Here is a 22,245-nt window from a genome sequence, read left to right as displayed (position 1 = left end):
TAGACAATTTTTAAAATGTCTAAATATAAAGGATTTTGAGAAATATAGGAAGAGAGATATATAAATATTGTGAGAGTAGTTTGAGCTCAGTTAGTATGGTGCTCAATCATTGCTGTGGTTGAAGAGGGGTTTTCGTGTGTGTGCACACGCGCGTAAATGTGTGTGCAAAAGTGTCCGCTCGCCTTCATGTGTATGCGAGTGCCTGTGTGTGTGTGTGTGCGCGTGCGTGCGTGCGTGCGTGCGTGCGTGCGCGTGTGTGTGTGTGTGTGTGTGTGTGTGTGTGTGTGTGTGTGCCTGTGCACTCACAGGCCACAGTACCTGTGTAGAAGTCAGAAGAAAACTTGCAGGTATAAGTTTCCTTCTTTCACTTTGTGGGGTCTAGTGATTGTACTCAGGTCATCAGTCAGCAAACAGCTTGCCATCTTGCTGGCCCTGGCTATGATTTCTAAAAGCCCCTCATGTAAGTGTGTAAGCTCTCCCTCTAGCAGAGATGGCGTCTGTAGTCCCTTTGTTTGTTTGTTTGCTTGTTTGTTTTCAGTAATTATTTTACAAGATGTTTCCCACATAGTTTAGTTCTTTTTTTGTTTGTTTGTTTGGTTTAGTTTGGTTTGGTTTTTGAGGTTTTTTTTTTTTTTTTTTTTTTTGGTTTTTTGAGACACAGTTTCTCGTGTGTAGTTTTGGTGCCTGTCCTGGAACTCAGAGAGATCCGCCTGGCTCTGCCTCTCAAGTGCCAGGATTAAAGGTGTGCACTGCCACTGCCGCCAGGCTATAGTTTAGTTCTTACATTTAGAAGACCACATGGAAATGAGATATCATGGTTTGTATTGCCTGTCTTCACAAGTGCCCTGAGTAAAGGCAGGGACTGAATCGTTAAAGTGGGTTTTATGAGGCTGGAGAGATGGCTTCGTGGTTCATAGCATTGGCTGCTCTTCCAGAGGACTTGGACTTGATCCTCAGTACTCAATCTGTGGCTCACAACCATCTGAAACTTTAGTCCCAGGGGATCAGATGCCCTCTTCTGACTCCTGGGGACACCAGGCATTTATGCTGTGCACAGATAAACATACAGGCAAAACACCCATATACATATAATAAATTTAAATGAAAAACAGGACTTTATTCAGAGTTCCAGATATCTCAGAATGCAATGAATTAATAGTCCAAAACTCTGCCTTATATCTCATCTCCAGCCAGCAAACTTTGCTGAGTGAAAACAAGGCAGTCACTCCAAAGTTTATTCTTGTCCCTGGAGCCCAGTGGTCAGCCTTGGCTTTGAGATCATCATGTTGCCACTTCTCTCCTCATTGTCTCCTGCCCCTTCTCCTGTTACTGTATTTCCCCAGGCAGCGTGGACGTGGACCACATGCGCTGAAGGTCACAGTGACTTGCATTCTCCTGGTATGCCATCTGGGTGCCTGATTAACTAGAACAAACATGGTTAGTACTGTGTACATGCTGAGCTGCTTAAATGTGTAAATGCAAGATTCTTTTCTACAATATGAAATACAAACGTAACCTTATAATGCAGAATGTGATAGTGCCCCAGCCATCACAAATATCCCCTGTCATTCCCCACAGTAAGTAGTAAATTCTGTGTCTAAGATCTCTATCATGTGTAGATGGCATCCTGCCACCATGTGTTGATGGTACCACGGCTTCTTACTAGTAAGAGAATTTTCTGGCATAAAGGTGAAAACTATAAGCAGTGGCAAGCAGTTGTGCTGAAAATGACTTAAGCCAGAGGCGCACGCCTTTGATCCCAGCACTCGGGAGGCAGAGCCAGGTGGATCTCTGTGAGTTCAAGGCCATCCTGGTCTATAGAGTGAGATCCAGGATAGGCACCAAAACTACACAGAGAAACCCTGTCTCGAAAAGAAAAAAGAAAAAAAGAAAAAGAAAAAAATGATTTAAAATTTAAAAAAATAAGGGACTGGAGAGATGACTCCGTGGTTAAGATCACTTGTTGCTCTTGCAGACAGAGTTTAATTCCCAGCACCCACATGATGACTCACAACCCTCTGTAACTCTAATTCTATGGGATCCAACACTGTCTTAGGGCCTCATGGGCACTGCATGAATGTGGTACACAGACATACAGGCAGGCAAAACACTCATACACATGAAATAAAAATAAATTTCAGCTGGAGGGTGGTGGCATGTGCCTTTAATCCTAACACTCAGGAGGCAGAGGCCGGCAGAATTTGAGGCCAGCCTGGTCTACAGAGTGAGTTCCAGGACAGCCAGGTCTACAAAAAGAAGCCCTGTCTTGAAAAACCAGAATAAATAATGAATAAATAAATATTGAAGAAGAAGAAGAAGAAGAAGAAGAAGAAGAAGAAGAAGAAGAAGAAGAAGAAGAGGAGGAGGAGGAGAAGAAGGAGGAGAAGAAGAAGAGAAGGAGGAGAAGGAGGAAGAACCTAAGATAGTATCTGTGTTTCATCTGAGAGTGTTTGAGGCTGAGAAGCAGATTTGTAAGTCACCACGAGGAAGAGGCCAGCAGAGTTCTCAGCATCTGAGGATGCTTCACAGACAGCATTTCAAGCAATCCAGTAGGTAGAGCTGCCAGGATCGTTTCTAAATCAAGAGGGGGAATGGCGCGTGCCATGCACAGAAGCGGGCACTCCTGCGTGTTTTGTATCCAGGAAGTACCACTTAAAAAGGTTTGTGCCTCCATGTGTCACCAGAGAGTGTTTCACCTTAAAAAGGCCGCGGACAGCTATCGTAGAGGCAGGAGAGTGGCTCCAGACGTCAGGGGGTTGTTTCTTATGATGATGTTCTGCCAGGGAGCCATGTCCTGTTCCATCTGTAGCAGGAAGAAGGTCTGTGTGACTACACGGGGATTGCTATCTTGTGGGCCAGTGACACTCATTAAACATGCGTGGGTTTTGGGGCCAAAAAAAAAAAAAAAAAAGAAAGAAAGAAATCAAGATAACATTCAAACCCAGGCAGAACAAGCAGCCACTGTCATGGAAACCCACCAGCACCGCATCAAAGACCTTCTCTTCGTGGTTTCCACAAAAGGTGCCAGCAGGTGTCGTTTTCTTTAGTGGTGTAGCACTGGCAAGCTGCCCATGCTCCAGTAAATAAGCCCCTAGCCATGCTCATCCTAGCAACCCTAATTCAACCAGTGTGCTTTAGAAAAACAAGAGTATAGGGTAAATGGAGACAGTACCCTCCTTCCTAATGGGGGAGGGTGAATATGTCCACAGTATATTGTAAAAATGTATAAAGTTGCCAAAAATAGTTCAGTGGGACACCCAAGCACAAATCAAGGAAATTCACCAACTGTTTGAATAACTATCCTTTCGTGGTCTCCACAAAAGATCAGCAGCAGATAGGCATAAGCTGGTGACAGAATTCCCTGTGTCAGTTCTAGCAACCTGAGGACATTTCTTTGGAGCTCACTGCTTGAATATTCTTGAAAAAAAACTTCAGGATGAGCCAGTATGAAACAGTACTGAGATTCATGAAGACCAGATCTGAAAGTAGATTCAAGCATAAATACTAATACACAGATCCTTAGAGAAAGGACAGGACAAACACAAGCATAGATGTGGGCTTCTCAAGACAGAGTTGGGCTAAAGTGTCTTAGTGATAGCTGTAAGTACAATTTTGCTGGATCGCAAGTAAAATCTCAGCAGCTTACTAAGTTGTTTTGTTTTGTTTTGTTTTGTTTCATTTTCTCCATCTTTTCTGATAAATAAAATTATAGGGTGGCTGCAGAGGTGCCTTGGTTAGGATTGCGATCTGATAAGTTAAAATCATGGGTTCACAAGGATTGCACAAGGGTTTAAGATGTGTCTTTTATCACAAAGAGGGGTTCTCGTGAGAATCTTAGGAAATTGCAGGCTATACCTGGGAAAGGAAGAAAGTCTTTTACACTTAGTCCTTACACGTGTTTCCTTGCTGTTTTAACATCCTTGTTGAAAACATCTCTCTAGGAAAGTAGTAGTGTAGGCTCCTGAAGACCCGAGTCAATCCCCAGGGCCTCCATGGTGGAAGAGAGAGAGCAGACTGCCTCCCACAGGTTGTCCTCTGACCTCCCTGAAAGCACTGTGGCACATGCATGTCCACATATACACACACAATACAAATAAAGACAAAACTGTTTAAAATGAACATTGTGTCTGCATAGGCAACGATCACAGAAAATGTTGTCAATTGTGCTGGAATTCTTCATTCTCAGGCAGTTAGTCTTCAAGACTTTGGGAGAAGAGGCTCCTTTCCCTCTCATGTTCTGTAATTGTCTTTCTACCCTCCTGATGGGATTTCTATGGTATAGGAATGTCTTCTCCCTCAGAGTTTCCTCTTAAACTAGACCAGAACAGTCTTCCTCCCCAATCTAGAATTTTATTGTGCTTAGAGGTAAAGGAAGGGAAGTTGTGCTGGTGAGGCTAGTTAGAGACTTCACAATTTATGTTTACTCCTGATACAACTTCTAAGGCCCTTTTTGTTAATTTTCTATTTTTAATATCTATTTAATTTTATAGTCCCCAAAATGTTTGTTTTTTTTTAAGATTTATTATTGTTATTTTTGTGTATGTGTTCTGCCTGTGTTATGAATGTGCTCTTAGAGGATGCCTGGTGCCTGCAGAGGTCAAAAGAGGACATTGGATCCCCTGGAACTGGAGTGAAGACAGTTGTGAGCTGCCAGGTCGGTCCTGGGAACCCAGGTGACGAATAAGTGCCCTTAACAACTATGTCATCTCTTCAACCTCAATTTTTATTTTTTGTAAATTAGAAATTTCATCCTTTCTATTCTGAAACATTTTAAAATTCAAATTAAACAAGTCTTTTACAATCTTTAGTTCTATTCCAGGTCTTCTAGCTTATAACCTGCAAAAATAATCAGATATAGGATTGGAGAAATGGCGTGGTGATTAAAATCACCTTTGCAGAGGCCCTAGGTTTGATACCCAACACCCATAGACCAAGTCTTGCAACTGCTTCTGAACTCAGTTCACGGGGATCCAGTGTCCTCTTCTAGACTCCACAGGCACCTGCACACACGTGCACATGTATGGACTTAGGAATACACACATACACACAAAATAGAATAAATTAATCTTTAAAAAACAATCTGATATATTAAATGCTCTCCATTGAGTGAACTGTAAAGCCAAGTGACCTCTGGTTACAGTTCCCCATTTCCCCAAATACTTGTGAGTTTATTAACCATGATTGTCCAACAGCTGGAGTACCAAATGGAAGGTTTTCTTCAAATGGTCACTCCTTTCTTGAATTACTGTTTTCTCCTGAAAACTTCCCTATGCTAATAATGGGATTTGTGTCTTGGATTGGATTTCTGTGCTCCTCATTAGAACAACTTCCCAGCTCTCATCTGGAGGTTGCTTCCTCCTACTGTGTCTCTGGCTGGTCCTACACAAGTACAACATGGGAAGGCTGAGTGACCAACCTTCATTAGTTTCTTCTTGGCTGAGTTAGTAAGGTGCTTTCCAACCAAGACATAACTGTACAGCTTCAGGTTTTCCTATGAGGGTATTACACTTTCTGGAATGTTCTCTATGATACCTCTATCCTATTGGGGTGGAGAGCACAATGCATCTTTCATTTCTTTATGATTATTTGCTCATAGAATTCCTAAACTAAAAGTGGTAAGGTTGAAATAATCAGGAGAGGTCACAGAAAAATTCAGAATTAGACACTGGATGAGTGGCAGGAAAGAGAAGCAAAATGCTGGTAAATAAATACGTTTATTATTTATTTATTTATTTATTTATTTATTTATTTATTTATTTTTAAAAAGCAAGCAAAATTATATGAAAACAAAACAGATTCCAAACAATAGAATGCTCTGGTAAAAATAAAGATTAAAAAAAAACAGCCACCAGTCTGAAAACAAAATATGACATTTAAACAACCAGCTCAGGATAAATCAGTGGTCCTCTAATTAAACGAAGGGAGGCCCCCAAGCCACAGAAAGAGCTCACCAACATCCAACCAATAGGGCATCATGAATGGATGGCCACAGAGGGTCCCTTGCTGGTACCTGGTGCTAATCTGGATAACTTCTCTGGTGAAAGTGCATCGTCCTTGGGACCTGATATTCAGGTGCCCAAACTCTTACAATGCTCTTACCTCAGAGGGAATAAGAGGTATTTAGTTAATTTTTTTGAGACAGGATTGCTGTGTAGTCCTGGCTGTCTTGGAACTCACTTTGTAGACCAAGCTGACTTGAACTCAGAGATCTGCCTGCCTTGGCCTTCTGAGTGCTAGGATTAAAGGTGTGCGCCTCCACACCTGGCTGAGATATTTAATTTTTCAAAAAAATTTTCTTTGGTTATATTTTATGTAGTGTTTCACTTGCCTGTATGTACACGTGGTGCCTTGGAAGGACAGAAAAGTGTGTCAGAACCCGTGGAATGGAGTTACAGATGGTTTCAAGCAGCCATGTGAATGTTGAGAACTTGAGTTCTTTGTAAGAATAGACAGTGCTCTTAACTGCTGAGCAATCTCTCCAACCCCTGAAGAAGTTATTTTATTGGGTGAAAAATGAGTAAACATGACCTGCCAGCATACATTCAAGTTGTCCCAAAGCCTTGCTCCACACTCTAACTTGCTATGTGAGATTTGTGCTAGTTACAGAACAAGAAAACTCAAGCACCAAGCGTTGACTAAACACCTTGATGGGAACCACAAGCAGCTGGACTATAGTAAGCCGGGAAAACGCTGCTACATGTTTCACATGCTATGTCGTCGTGGAGTATCCACCAGAGAAGACTGCTCAGACATGGGTTTGAGTCAATATAAAGTCTTTATTAGCCACCCAGTGTGTTCAGGATCCCAAGTGTAGCCCAAGCCTTTCTCAGGGTGAGCTTTTTTTTTTTAAGTGATTTTTTTTAAGATTTATTTATTTATATGTATACAGTGTTCTGTTTGCATGTATCCCTGCAGGCTAGAAGAGGGAGCCAGATCATTACAGATGGTTGTGAGCCACCATGTGGGTGCTGGGAATTGAACTCAGGACCTCTGGAAGAACAGCCAGTGTTCTTAACCTCTAAGCCATCTCTCCAGCTCAGGGTGAGCTTTTAATCACAAAAACCAGGTTCTGGGTTTGACATACTTCAGTTAACAAGAACAGTTAGCCAGAAGCCAAGAAGCAAGGTTAGTTACATTTTGAGACTTTCCCAGAGTGACATGGACTTTGATGGATTAGGCTTTTGTTTTAGTTTTGGCAGGTGGTGCTGTCTCGGTGCTGAGTTTTATAGTTTAAATGGTACTTCCATTATGGAGTCAGTTGTGCTAAGGTCTGGATCCCTATTATAATGTGATGATTGAGGGGACTCTAGCCAGCTTGAGCATGGCAAACATGGCTCTGGCAGGCCTTGCCCTTCTCCCCACTGCCTTGCTAAACTGTTAGATGACATTCCTAAAGCTAATAACCACCAAGGTCTATTCCCTTATTTGGCCACTTCCTCCTCCTGAGGCTGACTACCAAGGTCCAGCTATGGAAGTATTGAAGTCCAGCAATCAAAAGCCCCCTTTGGCTCACCTAATTAACATGTCCAATCAAAATTAAACACCTCATCCTAACACGGGGGTTTCCACTTTTACTTTTACAAACTGCCATTTGCCTATGGGACACATCGGTCTCCTCTCTATCCAGAGGCAGTCCTTTGCCTCTTCAGGACAAATACCCCTGCCCTTGATTCCTTGTTCCCTTCCCCTTCTCTATCTCCTGTCTTTGTCTCTTATTACCTGTTCTCTGTCCATCTGGAGCAAATAAGTCTCCTCTGTGCTGAAAACTTGGTCTTGGGGTGTTCTAAGCCAATACTGTTCTTTTCCAGTGATGGTTTTAGCTTTTTCCATTGGTAGAAACTTGTGATCTGCTAAGAATACATTTTAAAGGCTTTGACAGTCAAAAAGATGTTAGTTCAGACCCAGGGGTGAGAAATGAATGCCATTCAAGAGAACTAAAAATAGCCCGCAGTGATTTGGCTCTGGCTCTTCAACATTTTCATTTTCTGCAGTCACTAAGTTCAATCCAGTCGTTTATTCTATCAGCATCTTCAGCACAGATGTGGTTTATTTTGGGGACTTCTACTCACTCCTATCATCTAAATTATTTCAAACATTTAGGTTAATGAGATTTTATTTATTTATTCTTTGAGTGTCTCCATAAACATAAGTACTGCCAAAACTGATATCAATCCTCAAGCACATGATTTCCATTGGGAAAGTATTTATATACTTATTTATTTTGTGTTTTTTCCAGACAGGGTTTCTATGTGTAGCCCAGACTGTCCTGGAACTCGCTCTGTAGACCAGGTTAGCCTCAAACTCAGAGATCCACCTGCTTCTGCCTCTCAAGTGCTGGGATTAAAGGTGTGTACCACCATGCCCAGCACTGCATAATTTCATTTATATAGTGGGTTTTTAACATGTTATTACATTGCAGATTAAATGGGCCTAACTGAAGGTGAGATGGACTCCCCATAATTGCAAAGCTAAGTGAAGTTTAGAAGTTTAGAATGCAGGGTGATTCTTTTCACTTCAGTGATGTCTGATACATCCTGCAGGGACTGAGGCTTGAGCTCAGAAAACATCTGCTGCAAACTGGTACAGGGATGGAGGTCTTGCTTGTTTACTTTCCACAACGTGGCAAGTGCACTGAGCGGCTTGATATTAAGAGTCAAAATTTACTGTTGAAAGTGATATCACCATAATATAAATTTCACCTGCATGCAGCATTTTGCTTTGTTATCTATCTATCTATCTATCTATCTATCTATCTATCTATCTATCTAACTAACTATGTATTTGGTTTTTCGAGACAGGGTTTCTCTGTGTAACAGCTCGGGCTGTCCTGGAACTCGCTTTGTAAACCAGGTTGACCTCGAACTCACAGACATCTGCCTGCCTCTGCCTCCCCGAGTGTTGGGATTAAAGGCTGCTTTGTGTTTTATTTTCATTAAAAAGTATCAAGTCTAAGCAGGGCGGTGGTGGTGCACTTAATCCCAGCACTTGGGAGGCATAGGCAAGTGGATCTCTGAGTTCGAGGCCATCCTGGTCTGTAGAGCTAGTTCTAGGACAGTCAGGACTACACAAAGAAACCCTGTGTAGAACCTGCCCCTCCCAGTATCAAATCTGGCAAGGCATGGTGGTGCAAGCCTTCGAGAGGCAGAGGCAGGAAGATGACAAGTTCAAGGTTAGCTTACTCTATCTAGAGAACTCAGAGACAGTCAAGGCTGCACAGTTTCCAACAAAAAAGACAAATATCAATTCTACAACGAAAGATCATTTCCAAAAGTGCTTGTTTATTGGAAACGCTCATTTTCTCAGTTGTGAATTTAAAAAAAAAAACTATAAAACCACCACTACAACCACCACAGCACTGGGTGAGGCTCACTGATTGTGCTCACTGAGCATGTGTAGGGTCCTGATTTCAATCTCCACATTTACATACACAGACACACAAGACTAAAACTGCTGAGCCACTACAATGTTGTGTGATGGCAATTGAAGGCAGTCAGCATCCCTATTTTAGATTATTTTATTTTATTTTTTATGTATATGAATGTTTTGCTTGGATGGATGTGCTCCGTATGTGTGTCTGGTGCTCATGGAGTCAGAAGGGGTGTCAGACTCCCCTGGAAATGGAGTTATAGATGATTGTGAGCCACAGTGTGGATGCTGGTAACCAAACCCTAATCCTTTTCCAGAGCAGCAAGTGCCCTCAACTGCTGAGCCATCTCTCCAACCCCCTCAGCTTCCTTTTCTAACAAAAATGTCCAAGTCAGATGGTTTTCAACTCCACAAGAGTTCATGAAGTTCACCATTGACACATGATAGACTCAAATACTTCCCATAAAATATCTCTTGCTAAATACTACAACCAGTAGCCCAAGGCTTTAAACAACATGTGTTTTCATCACTTCATAAATTTACCCACCTAAACCTTTTGTTGCTTCTCATATATTTTTAGTTACAATGCATTTTAGCTCATTCCACAACAGGTCTTACTGAGTTTGGGTGGGCTTTAAAAAAATCTTGGCCGGGCGGTGGTGGCGCACGCCTTTAATCCCAGCACTCGGGAGGCAGAGACAGGCGGATCTCTGTGAGTTCGAGGCCAGCCTGGGCTACCAAGTGAGTTCCAGGAAAGGCACAAAGCTACACAGAGAAACCCTGTCTCGAAAAACCAAAAAAAAAAAAAAATCTTCTTGAAATGTTTTCTTTAATTCCTCCAGACTATACATAACATCTAATTTTTAATTAATTATAAAGTCTGGTCTTGTGGGTAAAAAGCAACAACTGAGGTGTACCAATAATCTTGTGCTGGAGAACAAGGAAAACTAGAAATAAATCGCCTTTAAAGCAACTGTTCCTTGATGCTTCTCTCAATGTTGAGTCTTTAAGCAACTGTTCTCACCAAAAAGTGAAAGGTGGGCTGGAGAGATGGCTCAGCGGTTAAGAGCACTGGCTGTTCTTCCAGAGGTCATGAGTTCAATTCCCAGCAACCACATGGTGGCTCACAACCATCTATAACGAGATCTGGTGCCCTCTTCTGGCCTGCAGGGATATGTGCAGACAGAACACTGTATACATAATAAATAAATAAATCTTTAAAAAAAAAAAAAAAAAAAAAAAAGTGAAAGGTGTTAAACAAGTTTAAGTCTTGGATGGCAAATACGCAGAGTCAAGGCAGTTATGGTGGTAGCTACTTCCTGTGTTGTTCATAATGATCATTTCATAAGTTTCTTCTTCCTCATCTTCTTCCTCTTCTTCTTTCTTTTGTTCTTCCTCTTCCCCTTCCTCTTCCCCTTCTTCCTCTTCTCCTTCCTCCTCCTCCTCCTCCTCCTCCTCCTCCTCCTCCTCCTCCTCCTTCTTTGTGCACACCATACCTGGCTATTTCATAACTTTCATCTGGTGTGACGTACTTGTGCATTTTGTGTGTGCAGGGCACTACAAGGATGTGGAGGTCAGGGGTCACTCTGGAGTGTGTCCTCATCTTCTGCCTTGCTTTGAGACAGGGTCTCTTTGTTATTTCTGTGCTGTGTTCACCAGTCTAGCTGGCCCCTGAGCATTCAGAGATTCTGTCTCTATTTCCCATCTCCCTGAATGAGCAATAGGATTACAGACATCCTGTATGTCTGACTTTTTAGGAAGGTACTGGGATTTGAACTTAGGTTATCATGCTTGCACAACAAGCATTTTTACCAACTATATCATCTTTCCAATCTCTGTGTGTGTGTGTGTGTGTGTGTGTGTGTGTGTGTGTGTGTGTTGGGGGAAGAGTGGTCTTTGCAAATGCCACCACCAACAAAATAAGGATCCACATGAGACCAGAAGGAAATTTGTTCAAACGTCTAGAGCCTGACATCAGGCAGTTTATTTTAGTATATTTAAGTACAGTACAATCTGGGGGGGGGGAATTTTTTCCTGATGTAACACAATCCTGTGCGCACAAGGAGGCATAAACACATCGAAACTCTTCTCAAAGTACATGTCACTTCTTCCATGAAGATGGGTTCTAAAGATAGGCTGTATGTGTTATCTTAAGGGCCTACAGTGTGTGTCGGGGGGGTGGGGGTGATTTTATGTGGTCTCAGTCATTCAGATAGCACAGAGTCATCTTGACTATTAGCCACCTCTGGTCCTGGTTGTAGGAGCTTGGGGGAGCTCCTGCCCATACAGATGGAGCAAGGATCACCTGGGCTATTATTAGCCACCCCCATTCCCAGCCTTCTGGACAGAAATCAGTTCTACATCTCTTCCACCGAAGAGGCAGCCCTGTGTGTTTAACATTCCTGGTTTCCCTAATGCTTACCTTTGAGCACAAGGACCTTTGTGCTCTCAACACCTGTCCAACTTTTGCAGGGTCTCTCTCACGTAGCCCAGACTGGCCTTGAACTTATCCCCTGCCTCAGATGTCCCAGAATTCTGGGGTTATATTCCTGTGCATGATGTCTGGTTTACAATATAAGTTTTTAAAGGGTACAGCTAAATTTATTTCACAGAAAATCTACCATATTTCTTTGTTTAGCAAAAGTAAATACCTACAATGCAGGAGTTGGCTTGTTAATGAGTCACTTACTTTCACTTGTCATTTGTATAAAATCACCAATCAGCATGAACTTTGGAGGGTTTCCTGTTTTTCCTACTCCTAAGTTAACAAAATACAGGTTGGAGGCGGGGCTGTAGAGATGGCTCAACTGTTAAGAGTGTTTGTTGCTCTTGCAGAGGACCTGAGTTTAGTTCCCAGAACCAGCTCCAGAGGATCTTCTGACATTCTTGGGCGCCAGGCATCATACATGGTGCACATACATGTATAAAGGCAAAATACTCATACACATAAGAAATAAAAATAGAGCCGAGAGTGGTGGTGCATGCCTCTAATCCTAGCACTCAGGAGGCAAAAACCAGCAGATCTGTGAACTTGAGGCCCCCCGGTCTACAGAGCAAGTTCCAGGACAGCCAGGGCAACACAGAGAAACCCTGTCTCTAAAATAAACAAACAAACAAATAATATAGAAATACAGCTTGGAGGGCTGGAGAGATGGCTCAGTGATTAAGAACACTGGCTGCTCTTCCATAAGTCCTGAGTTCAATTCCCAGCAACCACATGGTGGCTCACAACCATCCATAATGAGATCTGGATCTGGTGCCCTCTTCTGGCCTGTAGGCAGACATACAGGCAGAACACTGTATGCATGATAAATAAATGAATCTTTAAAAAAAAAAAAGAAAAAGAAAAAGAAAAAAAAAGAAATACAGCTTGGAGCTGGGCATGGTGACACATGCCTTTAATTCCAGCATGTGGGGGGCAGAGACAGGATCTCTGTGTTCCAGGCCAGCCAGGGATACATAGTGATACTCTGTCCCCAAAACAAAACAAGTTGGGGAAAAAAGCCAAAAGAAAAATCAAACAAACAAACAAAAACCAAAGATGATCTCTGATACTGAGCTTTTTGTCAATTCAAGTGTGATCTTTAAGTGGGATAATAATTCTATAGCTTGTTGGCATCTCCCTTTTTTAAGAAATTGATTTACTTTTAAAAGTTGTTTATGTGTGTTTTGCCCATTTGTATAGATGGACATTCTGTATCTAGAGACATTCTGTACCAGCGATAGAAGAGGGTGTCAGATTGTTGGATTCCTTGGACCTGGAGTTACGGATGGTTATGAGCCACCGTGTGGGTGCTGGGAACCAAACAAGTGTCCTCTGGAAGAGCAAGTACCCTTTACAGCTGAGCCATCTCTCCGTTTTTATTTTTTGTGTATTGGTGTTTTGCCTGCATATGGCTATACATCACATGTTACAGGCAGCTGTGAGCCATCATGTGGGTGCTGAGAATTGAACCTGGGTCCTTTGGAAGAGCAATCAGTGCTCTCAACCACTGGGTCATCTCTCCAACCCCTTGTTAGCATTAACATGTACTAAGCCTTATCTAGCCTTCTTTGTGAAGTTCTCTTTGACATGATGTATGATCAACAGAGCTGCCTGAAGGGTTAGAAATTTTTTGTTGTTGTTGTTGTTATTTTTTTTTTTTTTGAGACAGGATTTCTCTGTGTATCCTGGCTGTAATGAAACTCTTTCTGTAGACCAGGCTGGACTTGAACTCAAGAGACCTGCCTGCTACTGCATGTACCACCACTGCCTGGCTAGATTTAGGATTCTTACCTTTATGTGACTAGTGAGTGTGGCGAACAAGGCTCCAAGGACTCTGAGTGACAGATCCTCCTTTCCCAAGAGTCACTGTGATTGGGGAAAGATACAATTCTGGGCATGGTCTGGAGGTGAGGTCTGTAGTGGTGTATGCACGCACCTGGGTAGGAGCATGTTTGTGTGGTGTTGCATGGTATGTGTGCACCTGCCTCCTGTGTCTTTATGGATTTCTACTTTTTTGAGACAGGGTCTCTCTCTCTCTCTCTCTCTCTCTCTCTCTCTCTCTCTCTCTCTCTCTCTCTCTCTCTCTCTCGTTTTTGCTTTTTGTTTGCTTGTTTTTTGAGACAGGGTTTCTCTATGTAGCTCTGGCTGTCCTGGAGCTCACTCTGTAGACCAGACTAGCCTTGAACTCACAGAGATCCACCTGCCTCTGCCTCCCAAGTACTGGAATTAAAAGCATGAGCCGCCACCGGCCAGCAAGAGACAAGATCTCTTAGTAAAACCTGATACTCATTGGCCACTTAAACTCAGTGGACCTGCCTAGCTCTGCCCTTTCAGCTTTGGGGTTAGAGGTGTATGCCTAGGGACCCAAACTCCTATTTTCACGCTTGGGCAGCAGGCACTCCACCCACTGGGTCATCTTCCCCATCAAGTGATGCTTATTACGGGTACCTAAACACACCTCCTTTTTCACTTCGCACAGAGTCTGAGAGAAGTGAGAACGGCTTTTCCCAGTCAGTTCCTAGCTCTGTCTCCATCGTCTTTCCACCCAAGTTCTCATTAAGTATACATTGTCCAGGAAGGAACGTGGTGGGGGTGGCAGCAGGCACTTCAGCCTCGTGCCACCGCACGAAGCGGAGTAGCTGTGAGAGGGTAGCCACAGATGCTCCGCTGTCCCTTCAAAGGGAGACGGACTGGGGACAAAAGGTGCGAGCCCTTAGGGAGGGCTTCAGCGCTGCTGAGCCTCTGCCCGGGGCCCCGCCCCGTGGCTTTGAGCAAGGGGTGGAGCCTCCCGGGGCGGAACCCCTGAGGCGGGAACCGCTGTGGCTTGCTGGAGTTCTCCGCGGCCAGCACCGCGTGGTAGTCCCAGCAGTCCACAGACTTCGGACTGTCGGAGACATGGTCTGTACCCACAAAGAGCGCGTCGGGACCACGCTTGTAGTCGGTGCCGGCTATGAACTGGCAGCATCGTGCACGCCCGGAAGAAGGCAGGGGGGGGCCAGGCCGCGCTGTGTCTTTAAGAATGCTCTCTTGCTCTTAACAGAGACCGTGAGTAAGGTGGCCCCTAATTCCAAGAGAAACCCTGAATCTGGGTTTTTAACTGGGTCAGGAGAGATGGGTGAGATTGCACTGTCTGGGCGTGGAATTTGGGGAAGTGACTAATGGCAGAGGGGCCTCCACTTTGAGGCAGATCCCGCGCGGCTCTGGTCATTTTGAACAGGGCTCATCGAGAGAGCAGTTGGGCTCAGCTCCAAAGGGAGGAGAGTCCCTCACCTGAACTCGATATCCATGGTGCACTGCCCTTCGTGACTCCGGGAGCCCAGTAGCTGGTGAATTAATGGGGATGAAGGCCGGAAGTTTCAGGCTTCAGTGATGGGGTGGGAGGGCCAGGGAATCTCTGCTACTGTCTGTCAGTTGGGGCTTGGCCACTCTGAGTTCTGCACTTTCCTGGGCTGAGAAGTGCAGCTGCCTCAGAACCACATTGCAGTACACAGGGAGTTGGCAGCCCAGAGCCCGTCTGGCTCCTACAGGGCACAGTGGTGAGGCTTAGTGGTCTAATGACACAGGGTAGGGTTGTGAAGTCACAGAGGAAGTGGGATGCTGCAGCTGGGGACTGAGGCTGGCTTACCCAAGGATGGGGAAGATATTGCCCAGACAGATTCTGTATTTTCTGCCTGTGGAAGGGAGCCTCTGGGACTGGCAGGGCATATCTGGTGCCCAAGGTGGACTGATGAGTCGGGTGAGGCCACCCTACTGTAAGGGTCCCCCTCCCCATAATATACTGGAATAAAAACAGTCTCATGCCCACCCTCTGGCAGCCTAAATGCCACCCACAGTATGTGGAAGGAAAGCGGCTGGCTCAGGGTACACCCTGCCGTCTCCACTTCCCTTCCCTAAACCTCTTCCGAGGCAGCCCGCTCTTGCTCCGTCCAAACCCAGCTCTCTGCACTTTCTGTTCCTCTTGAGTAGTTGGCATCCAGGATTTGAGGTACCAGGGCTCTGGGGACTATGTGCTGGAGAACAGATGTGCCGGACAAGTCACCACTGACCCCCACCCTCCTACTTCTCCAGATGCAGAGGCCTCCATGGCTGTGATAAGCCTGCTGTTCCTGGCAGTGATGTATGTTGTCCACCACCCCCTGATGGTCAGTGACCGGATGGACCTGGACACACTAGCCAGGAGTCGGCAGCTGGAGAAGCGAATGAGCGAGGAGATGCGGCAGTTAGAAATAGAGTTTGAAGAGAGACGGCGAGCCGCTGAGCAGAAGCAGAAAGCAGAGAACTTCTGGAGAGGAGACACGTCCAGTGATCAGTTAGTGCTGGGGAAGAAGGACATGGGATGGCCGTTCCAGGCCAGTGACCGAGATGGGGGCCCCCTGGGCTGGATGCTGGGAAACATGTGGAACACGGGCCTCTTTTGCCTTTTTCTCGTCTTTGAACTCCTGCGACAGAACATGCAGCATGAACCAGCCTTCGACTCCAGCAGCGAGGAGGAAGAGGAAGAACTCCGTGTTGTGCCCGCCACCTCTTACACCTGGCTCTCTGATTTCCCCTCCCAGGAAGCCCTGGAATCCTTTTACAAACATTATATCCAGAATGCCATCCGTGACCTGTCCTGCACCTGTGAGTTTGTGGAGAGCTTTGTGGATGATCTCATTGAGGCCTGCCGGGTGCTCAGCCGCCGGGAGGCTCACCCACAGTTGGAAGACTGCCTGGGCATTGGAGCTGCCTTTGAGAAGTGGGGGACCCTCCATGAGACCCAGAAGTTCGATGTCCTGGTGCCCATTGTCCCTCCACAGGGCACGATGTTTGTCTTGGAGATGAGAGATCCGGCGCTGGGCCGGCGCTGCGGCTCTGTGAAGGTGGACTCGGAAGGCATCTGCAAGCACGAGAAGGTCCTGGGGGATGTGCTGTGTCTGGTGCACCACCACAGGGACCACTCCGCCATCCCGAACAAGTGCACGAGCTCCATCAAGGCAGCTCTGTGCACTGGCTCGCACCTGGACGTGTGTAAGACTGTGCAGTGGTTCCGGAACATGGTGAGCAACGCCTGGGCCCTCGTGGCCCACAAGTATGACTTTAAGCTCACTCTCCCGCCGTCTACCACCGCCTGCAAGCTCAGGCTGGATTACCGCTCGGGCCGCATTCTGTTGATCAGTTTGGTTCTTGGGGTGCAACGGGAGGATACCTTGGTCTACCTGGTGAGTCAGGCCCCTGGGCAAGAACAGCTCACCAGTGTGGACTGGCCCGAGTCCTTTGCGGCTTGCGAACACCTGTTTCTGAAGCTGGTGGGGCGCTTTGCCCCCGAGAACACCTGCCACCTCAAGTGCCTGCAGATCGTTTTGAGTCTTCAGGACCACCAGACGTTACCCCCGGGAGCGTCCCGCCCCGTCCTCACCTCCTACCACTTCAAAACGGCCCTCATGCACTTGCTGCTCCGACTGCCCCTGACCGACTGGCAGGAGAGCATGCTCTCACAGCGTCTCCAGGACCTCCTCTGGTTCTTAGGCCGAGGCCTCCAGCAGAGGTCTCTCCATCACTTCCTCATTGGTAACACCTTCCTGCCCCTGACCATACCCATCCCTAAGACATTTCGGAATGCTGAGCCTGTCAATCTTTTCCAGCACCTGGTGCTGAATCCAGTGGCGCACACGCAGGCGGTGGATGAGTTCCACAACCTTCTGGCCCAGGTGAAAACACTGCCTTGCCCCCCACTGGCTGGAGGATTTTAAAGGAAAGGCCATTAAAAAAAAAAAAAAAAAAAAAAAAAAAAAAAAAAGAAGAAGGTAGTTCTGATTCCTCAGGCTGCAAAGAGTTTATTTCTCACATACCAGAGGTGTATGTGACCTTCACCTTGCTCACAGGCTGCAGCCAGCAGAGTGGGGCGGCCGGGGTGTGTGTGTGTGTGTGTGTGTGTGTGTGTGTGTGTGTGTGTGATGTTTTAGTCTCCTGACTTTAGTCGTGACACAGAGAAGGGAAAAGGACATGGGAACAGATGTCCTGGGGAGAGTTTGCTGCTGAGGAGCTGAGATCTAGTTGTGTTTCTGTGTCAACACTGGAAGCCGACGCTCCAGAGATACCTCCATCCTAGCTGACTTCTTTTCGTGACTTGCTCCATGCTCCCTTTGAAATGGCTTGTTGCTCTGTTAGCTTAATTCCCACCCAAACTGATGCACTCCACTTTCCTCCCTTGAATTGACAGCCACAGTCCCTACTTCAGGATGTAAGTTTTCATAACTTAACTAGTTGGAAAATATAAACAAGGTATGTCTTTTTTTTTTTTTTTTTTTAAAGACAGGGTCTCTCTACATCGTCCTGGCTGCCCTGGAACTCTATCTGTAGACCAGGCTGGTCTTGAACATGGAGATCTGCCTGTCTCTGCCTCCCAAGTGCAGGGATTAAAGGCATGAGTCATCACTACCACCCTGACTTTTTCTTTTCTTCTTTTTTTTTTTCCCCCTGAGACAGAGTTTCTCTGTGTAACATCTCTGGCTGTCCTGGAACTTGCTTTGTAGACCAGGCTAACCTCTTAAATCACAGAGATTCGCCTGCCTCTGTCTCCCTGTTTTCACACAAATTAATAGCTGTTTTTATGTATCTGAGAAAAGCCCTAGAACTACCCAAATATTTGTTAGTTTTGACTCCTAAGTATTAAGTTAATGGTGACCCATCCCATGATTGAGAGGACGTAAGCACCACCTGATGGCCTTTCTAGTGCCTGGAAGCAGTATTAGGAAGCTCTGCGGCTGCCTCTCCGTGGGCTCTGAGAGGAGCGCTTTGTTTCTGAGGGAGCTGGCGTGTGCGCTCCTCTGGTGATGACTTTCTAGTCTCCCTTCAAAGATGACAAAGAGATTACTTGAACTTTGTGTTTTTGAAAAGAGGGGTCATCACAATCTAGGCCCATTGCCAGGGCTGGACAGGAAGGTATGTGAAGCCGTCCAGCTCTGAGAGGCCTGATTCAAGAGACTGATTGGCGTGTTTCCCCCTTGTTCCAAGCCTTCAGCATCTTGAAGAGTCTTAAGAAATAGTTATGGGTGTGGTTGTTTTGAAACATCAAGGCTGTTCTGTACCCAACACTGCCAGGAAATCTGCTGGGAAGGAGACCCTGGCCCGCCCTCTGACTTGCCCTCTGCAGCTGGTGAGGGAAAAGGTTATCAAATGCTAGCCTTTGGGGCTTCTGTTGAGGAATCCACACCCTCCCTACCCCAGAAAAAAATAAAAGCATTCTAGAAACTGATGTCAGTCAATATTTGAAGTTCTTGCTACATAGAGATAAGTAATATGCTCCCATGTTACCTGCTTTCCAGGTAAGACGATGCGGTGATGGCTCTGTGGAGGTGGGAATTCTGGTTTTCAGATGTTCATATACTTTTTAGAAAACTATCTGCTTCTTTCTTAACTCCACTAAAAAACAGAGGCTATTTTCTGTATGAATCAGAATCTGTTCACTGACAACGTTCGTGCGTACCTTCCCCAAGAAGTTCTTGTGCCTCTGACAGCTCTAGCGACTATATCCTGGTGTTTCTCAGTGCACCTTAAAACTGTGGTTTGCCCTGTGGCTTCCAGTGGCGTGGCCAGTGGCCAGGAAAGAATAACTCTTAAAGTTAAGGAGCATCTAAGTTTATTAATTTCCATGGTACCTAAACCCAGATCTCGAACAATTCAAAGCTCTTAGTAACTACGAACAGCATGCTCTAGGAGTCTGCTGGGGCGGGAAGATGGTGGTGTGATTGCTAGTCTGCAAGGCTGTTTCTCATTGAACAGACAAGAAAGGAACGTGAAATTATGAGCGGGGAGAAGACTACAAAGGGAATAGTCAACAAAGCTTGGGTGGGGCAGAAGGTACAAGAGTGCACAGGGTGTGTGTGGAGTGAGTAATGGGAAGAACAGACCTGTTGTGCACGGGGAATATTCTTAACAATGAAATGGGGAACGTCTCCAGATAGGAAGCTAAACTTGATTGTGATACCGAACCTGGCAAGCTCCCAGGATGCAGCACCGGTTCCAGTGATGGGAATAGTTAGAGTTCACTGAGCATGGTAGACACTGGTGTTTTTGTTTAGGAATTCACTCAGTCCTCATATTGTAGCCCCATCACATCGGTTCTTTACTGTACATAGGAAGAAACTGAAGTATGGAGAGGGTGCACAGTCTTCCTGTGGTCGCATACCTAGTAAGTGGCTGCACCTGGAATAAAGTACCCGCCCTAGGAACCTTCCCTGTGGGCTTTGGAATGAAACAAGATTAACCGGTCCAATAGCTCTGAAAAGCAAAATGCATCATACTGGTTTTAAGATCAGGACAGTATGTTATTGTTTGAGAGTTCTAAAATTAATTGTTCATAGCCCAGGATTTAGGAAATGAGGAATTTCATATTGCATTCAAAAATTAAAAGCATTTGCTCAGAGGCCAAAAAGAATGTAAAGCAATTTCCTTTTTTTTTTTTTTTTTTTCTTTTTTCTTTTCCCTTCAGTTTTTCGATACAGGGTTTCTTTGTGTGGCCCTGGTTGTGCTGGAACTGACGCTGCTTCTAAAAGCCAGGTTGGACTTGAACTCAGAGATCCACCTGCCTCTGCCTCCACCTCAGGAGTGCTGGCATTAAAGGCGTGCTCCACCACATGGCCAAGATATGGAAAAGCCCTTTCAAGAGCAGTCCCTTTTGCTCTCAGTAACTTGATGGTTTAAATCAGAAACTGTGTTACGGTAAAAGCCAGCTTTTGGCTGAAAGATTAGCAAATTTGTAGCCAAAGGTTGCTTGTTTAGCCAATTGGTAACTATTGCTCCTCACCCAAACTAAGGTTGTGTCTCTTGGATTTTAAGGAAGTAGAATGCGGTGGAGTACAATCCGCCTTCTGGCAGCCCACCAGTGGGGGAGGGGCCGACCACTTCTGCACAGAGGGATTGAGTTTCACATGCCTCTGATAGCAATGATGAATCACTTAATCTTTTGGCACCCTCAGTAGCCTGAGCTCCAAAACAAAGGCAGCATTCAGAGTACATGTGAAAGACCTGCCTGCTCTGGGCATGCCTGGCCTCCAGACACTGGGTATGGAGCTGGCACGGAGCCAAGCAGTCAGCCTAGGAGGCTCGTTATTGCCCCAGAATAGCCTCCAGCCTTGTTCAGTGGGTCACAAGCATCTTTCATTTTGTCAGAGGTTCCTACCCGGTTCTTCAGGGACCCCAATTCAGAGCCACCTGTTCCTCCTCCAATGCTTGGTGATCTTAGTTTGAACATCAAAGCCTCCTCCAATAAGAAGCCTTCAGTGTATCCCAGAAGGCTTTCCTGGGGAACCGGCAGGAACCAAACCTGACTGGAGCTAACTGGAGGGAGATGGAGATGCAGAGAATTCTAGGTAGAAGAGAGCTTGTGTGCCGAGGAATTGTGGTAGAAGCAGGCAGGATGAAGAAGGCAAGTCTGAAAAAAGGCCTGAGGGGGTGGACGATCAAAATGAGGCTGAAGAGCCTATGGGGGCGGGGTGGGGGTAAACCTTGTAGGTCCTTGTAGGCCCCTTTGGAAGTTCCCAGAACAAAGGAACCTTTGAAAGGGTTTCAGACTTCTGGGAGGAAGTGGTAGCAGACAAGTGGGGACAAGATCAAGTTTACACTTGGCAAACGCTATTGTAGGCCCAGTGGGAAGGGGGTGATGTGGACGGAAAGGTGAGCAGCCTGCAGAGATTTTTCAGAGCAAAAAGCTCAGTAATGGATAAGGTGGTGAGCATCCAGTCCTGGGTGCTGATGTGCAGTTCCTGGGTGGCTGACGGTAGCATTCAGGAAGGTGAGGAAGACTGTAATCTTTTCTTTCCATAGTTCCACTGTCCTGGGGTATCCATGCTCAGAAATAGGTTTAAGCTCAGAGAAAGTCTTTGTTAGTCTGTCAGTAACTACACTGGGTGTTTCAGATTCTATCTAGTATAGCCCCAAGCCTTTCTCAGGGTGAGCTTTGAGCACAAAAGCCATGTCCTGGGTTGACATACTTCAGTTAACAAGAACAGTTAGCCAGAGGTGGGACTACAGAAGCCACAAAGCAAGGTTAGTACAGTTAGAGACTTTCCCAGAATCACGGACTTTGATGAATTAGATCTTTGTTTTCATTTTGGCTGGTGGTTGTTGCAGAATATTATTTTAAGGTGTGTTACATTTGTTTATACTGTGTAACATTTAATGATGCAAAGATGTGTTATATTCCTTTATGTTGCATTTGTTTAACTCTGTGAAGCTGTGATACTTTGCCTGTCTAACACACCTGATGGTCTAGTAAAAAGCTGAATGGCCAATAGTGAGGCAGGAGAAAGGATAGGATAGGTGGGACTTGTAGGTAGAGAGAATAAATAGAAGGAGAAATCTGGAAAAAGAAAGAAGAAAGAGCAAGAGAACAAAGAGAGGAGGATTCTAGGGGC

At 45.4% G+C, this 22,245-nt stretch overlaps 1 protein-coding gene and 1 long non-coding RNA gene across 5 annotated transcripts; one reads left to right on the top strand and one right to left on the bottom strand.

The window, feature by feature from the left end:
• Positions 1 to 1,092: 1,092 nt before the first annotated feature.
• On the bottom strand, positions 1,093 to 15,402 carry LOC131909615 (uncharacterized). The gene is made up of 3 exons (XR_009378889.1): positions 15,122 to 15,402; positions 2,697 to 2,803; positions 1,093 to 1,423 (listed from the first exon to the last, which is right to left on the bottom strand). It is a non-coding gene; the product is annotated as an uncharacterized LOC131909615 (long non-coding RNA).
• On the top strand, positions 14,658 to 17,595 carry Itpripl1 (ITPRIP like 1). 4 transcript variants are annotated; one of them, XM_059261344.1, is made up of 2 exons: positions 14,658 to 14,896; positions 15,920 to 17,595. In XM_059261344.1, the coding sequence occupies exon 2, from the start codon at positions 15,934 to 15,936 to the stop codon at positions 17,578 to 17,580; it is 1,647 nt and encodes a 548-aa protein (XP_059117327.1). In that variant the 5' UTR covers positions 14,658 to 14,896; positions 15,920 to 15,933; the 3' UTR covers positions 17,581 to 17,595. The 4 variants fall into 4 exon arrangements, with proteins under 4 accessions (XP_059117327.1, XP_059117328.1, XP_059117325.1 ...); XM_059261345.1 differs by lacking the exon at positions 14,658 to 14,896 and adding an exon at positions 15,458 to 15,587; XM_059261342.1 differs by lacking the exon at positions 14,658 to 14,896 and adding an exon at positions 15,471 to 15,836.
• Positions 17,596 to 22,245: the final 4,650 nt, after the last annotated feature.

This window comes from Peromyscus eremicus, chromosome 4 (assembly GCF_949786415.1).
Source record: "Peromyscus eremicus chromosome 4, PerEre_H2_v1, whole genome shotgun sequence".
Classification (NCBI taxonomy): domain Eukaryota; kingdom Metazoa; phylum Chordata; class Mammalia; order Rodentia; family Cricetidae; genus Peromyscus; species Peromyscus eremicus.
The sequence above is the reverse complement of the archived record's forward strand: the minus strand, read 5'-3'. Positions and strand labels throughout refer to the sequence as shown.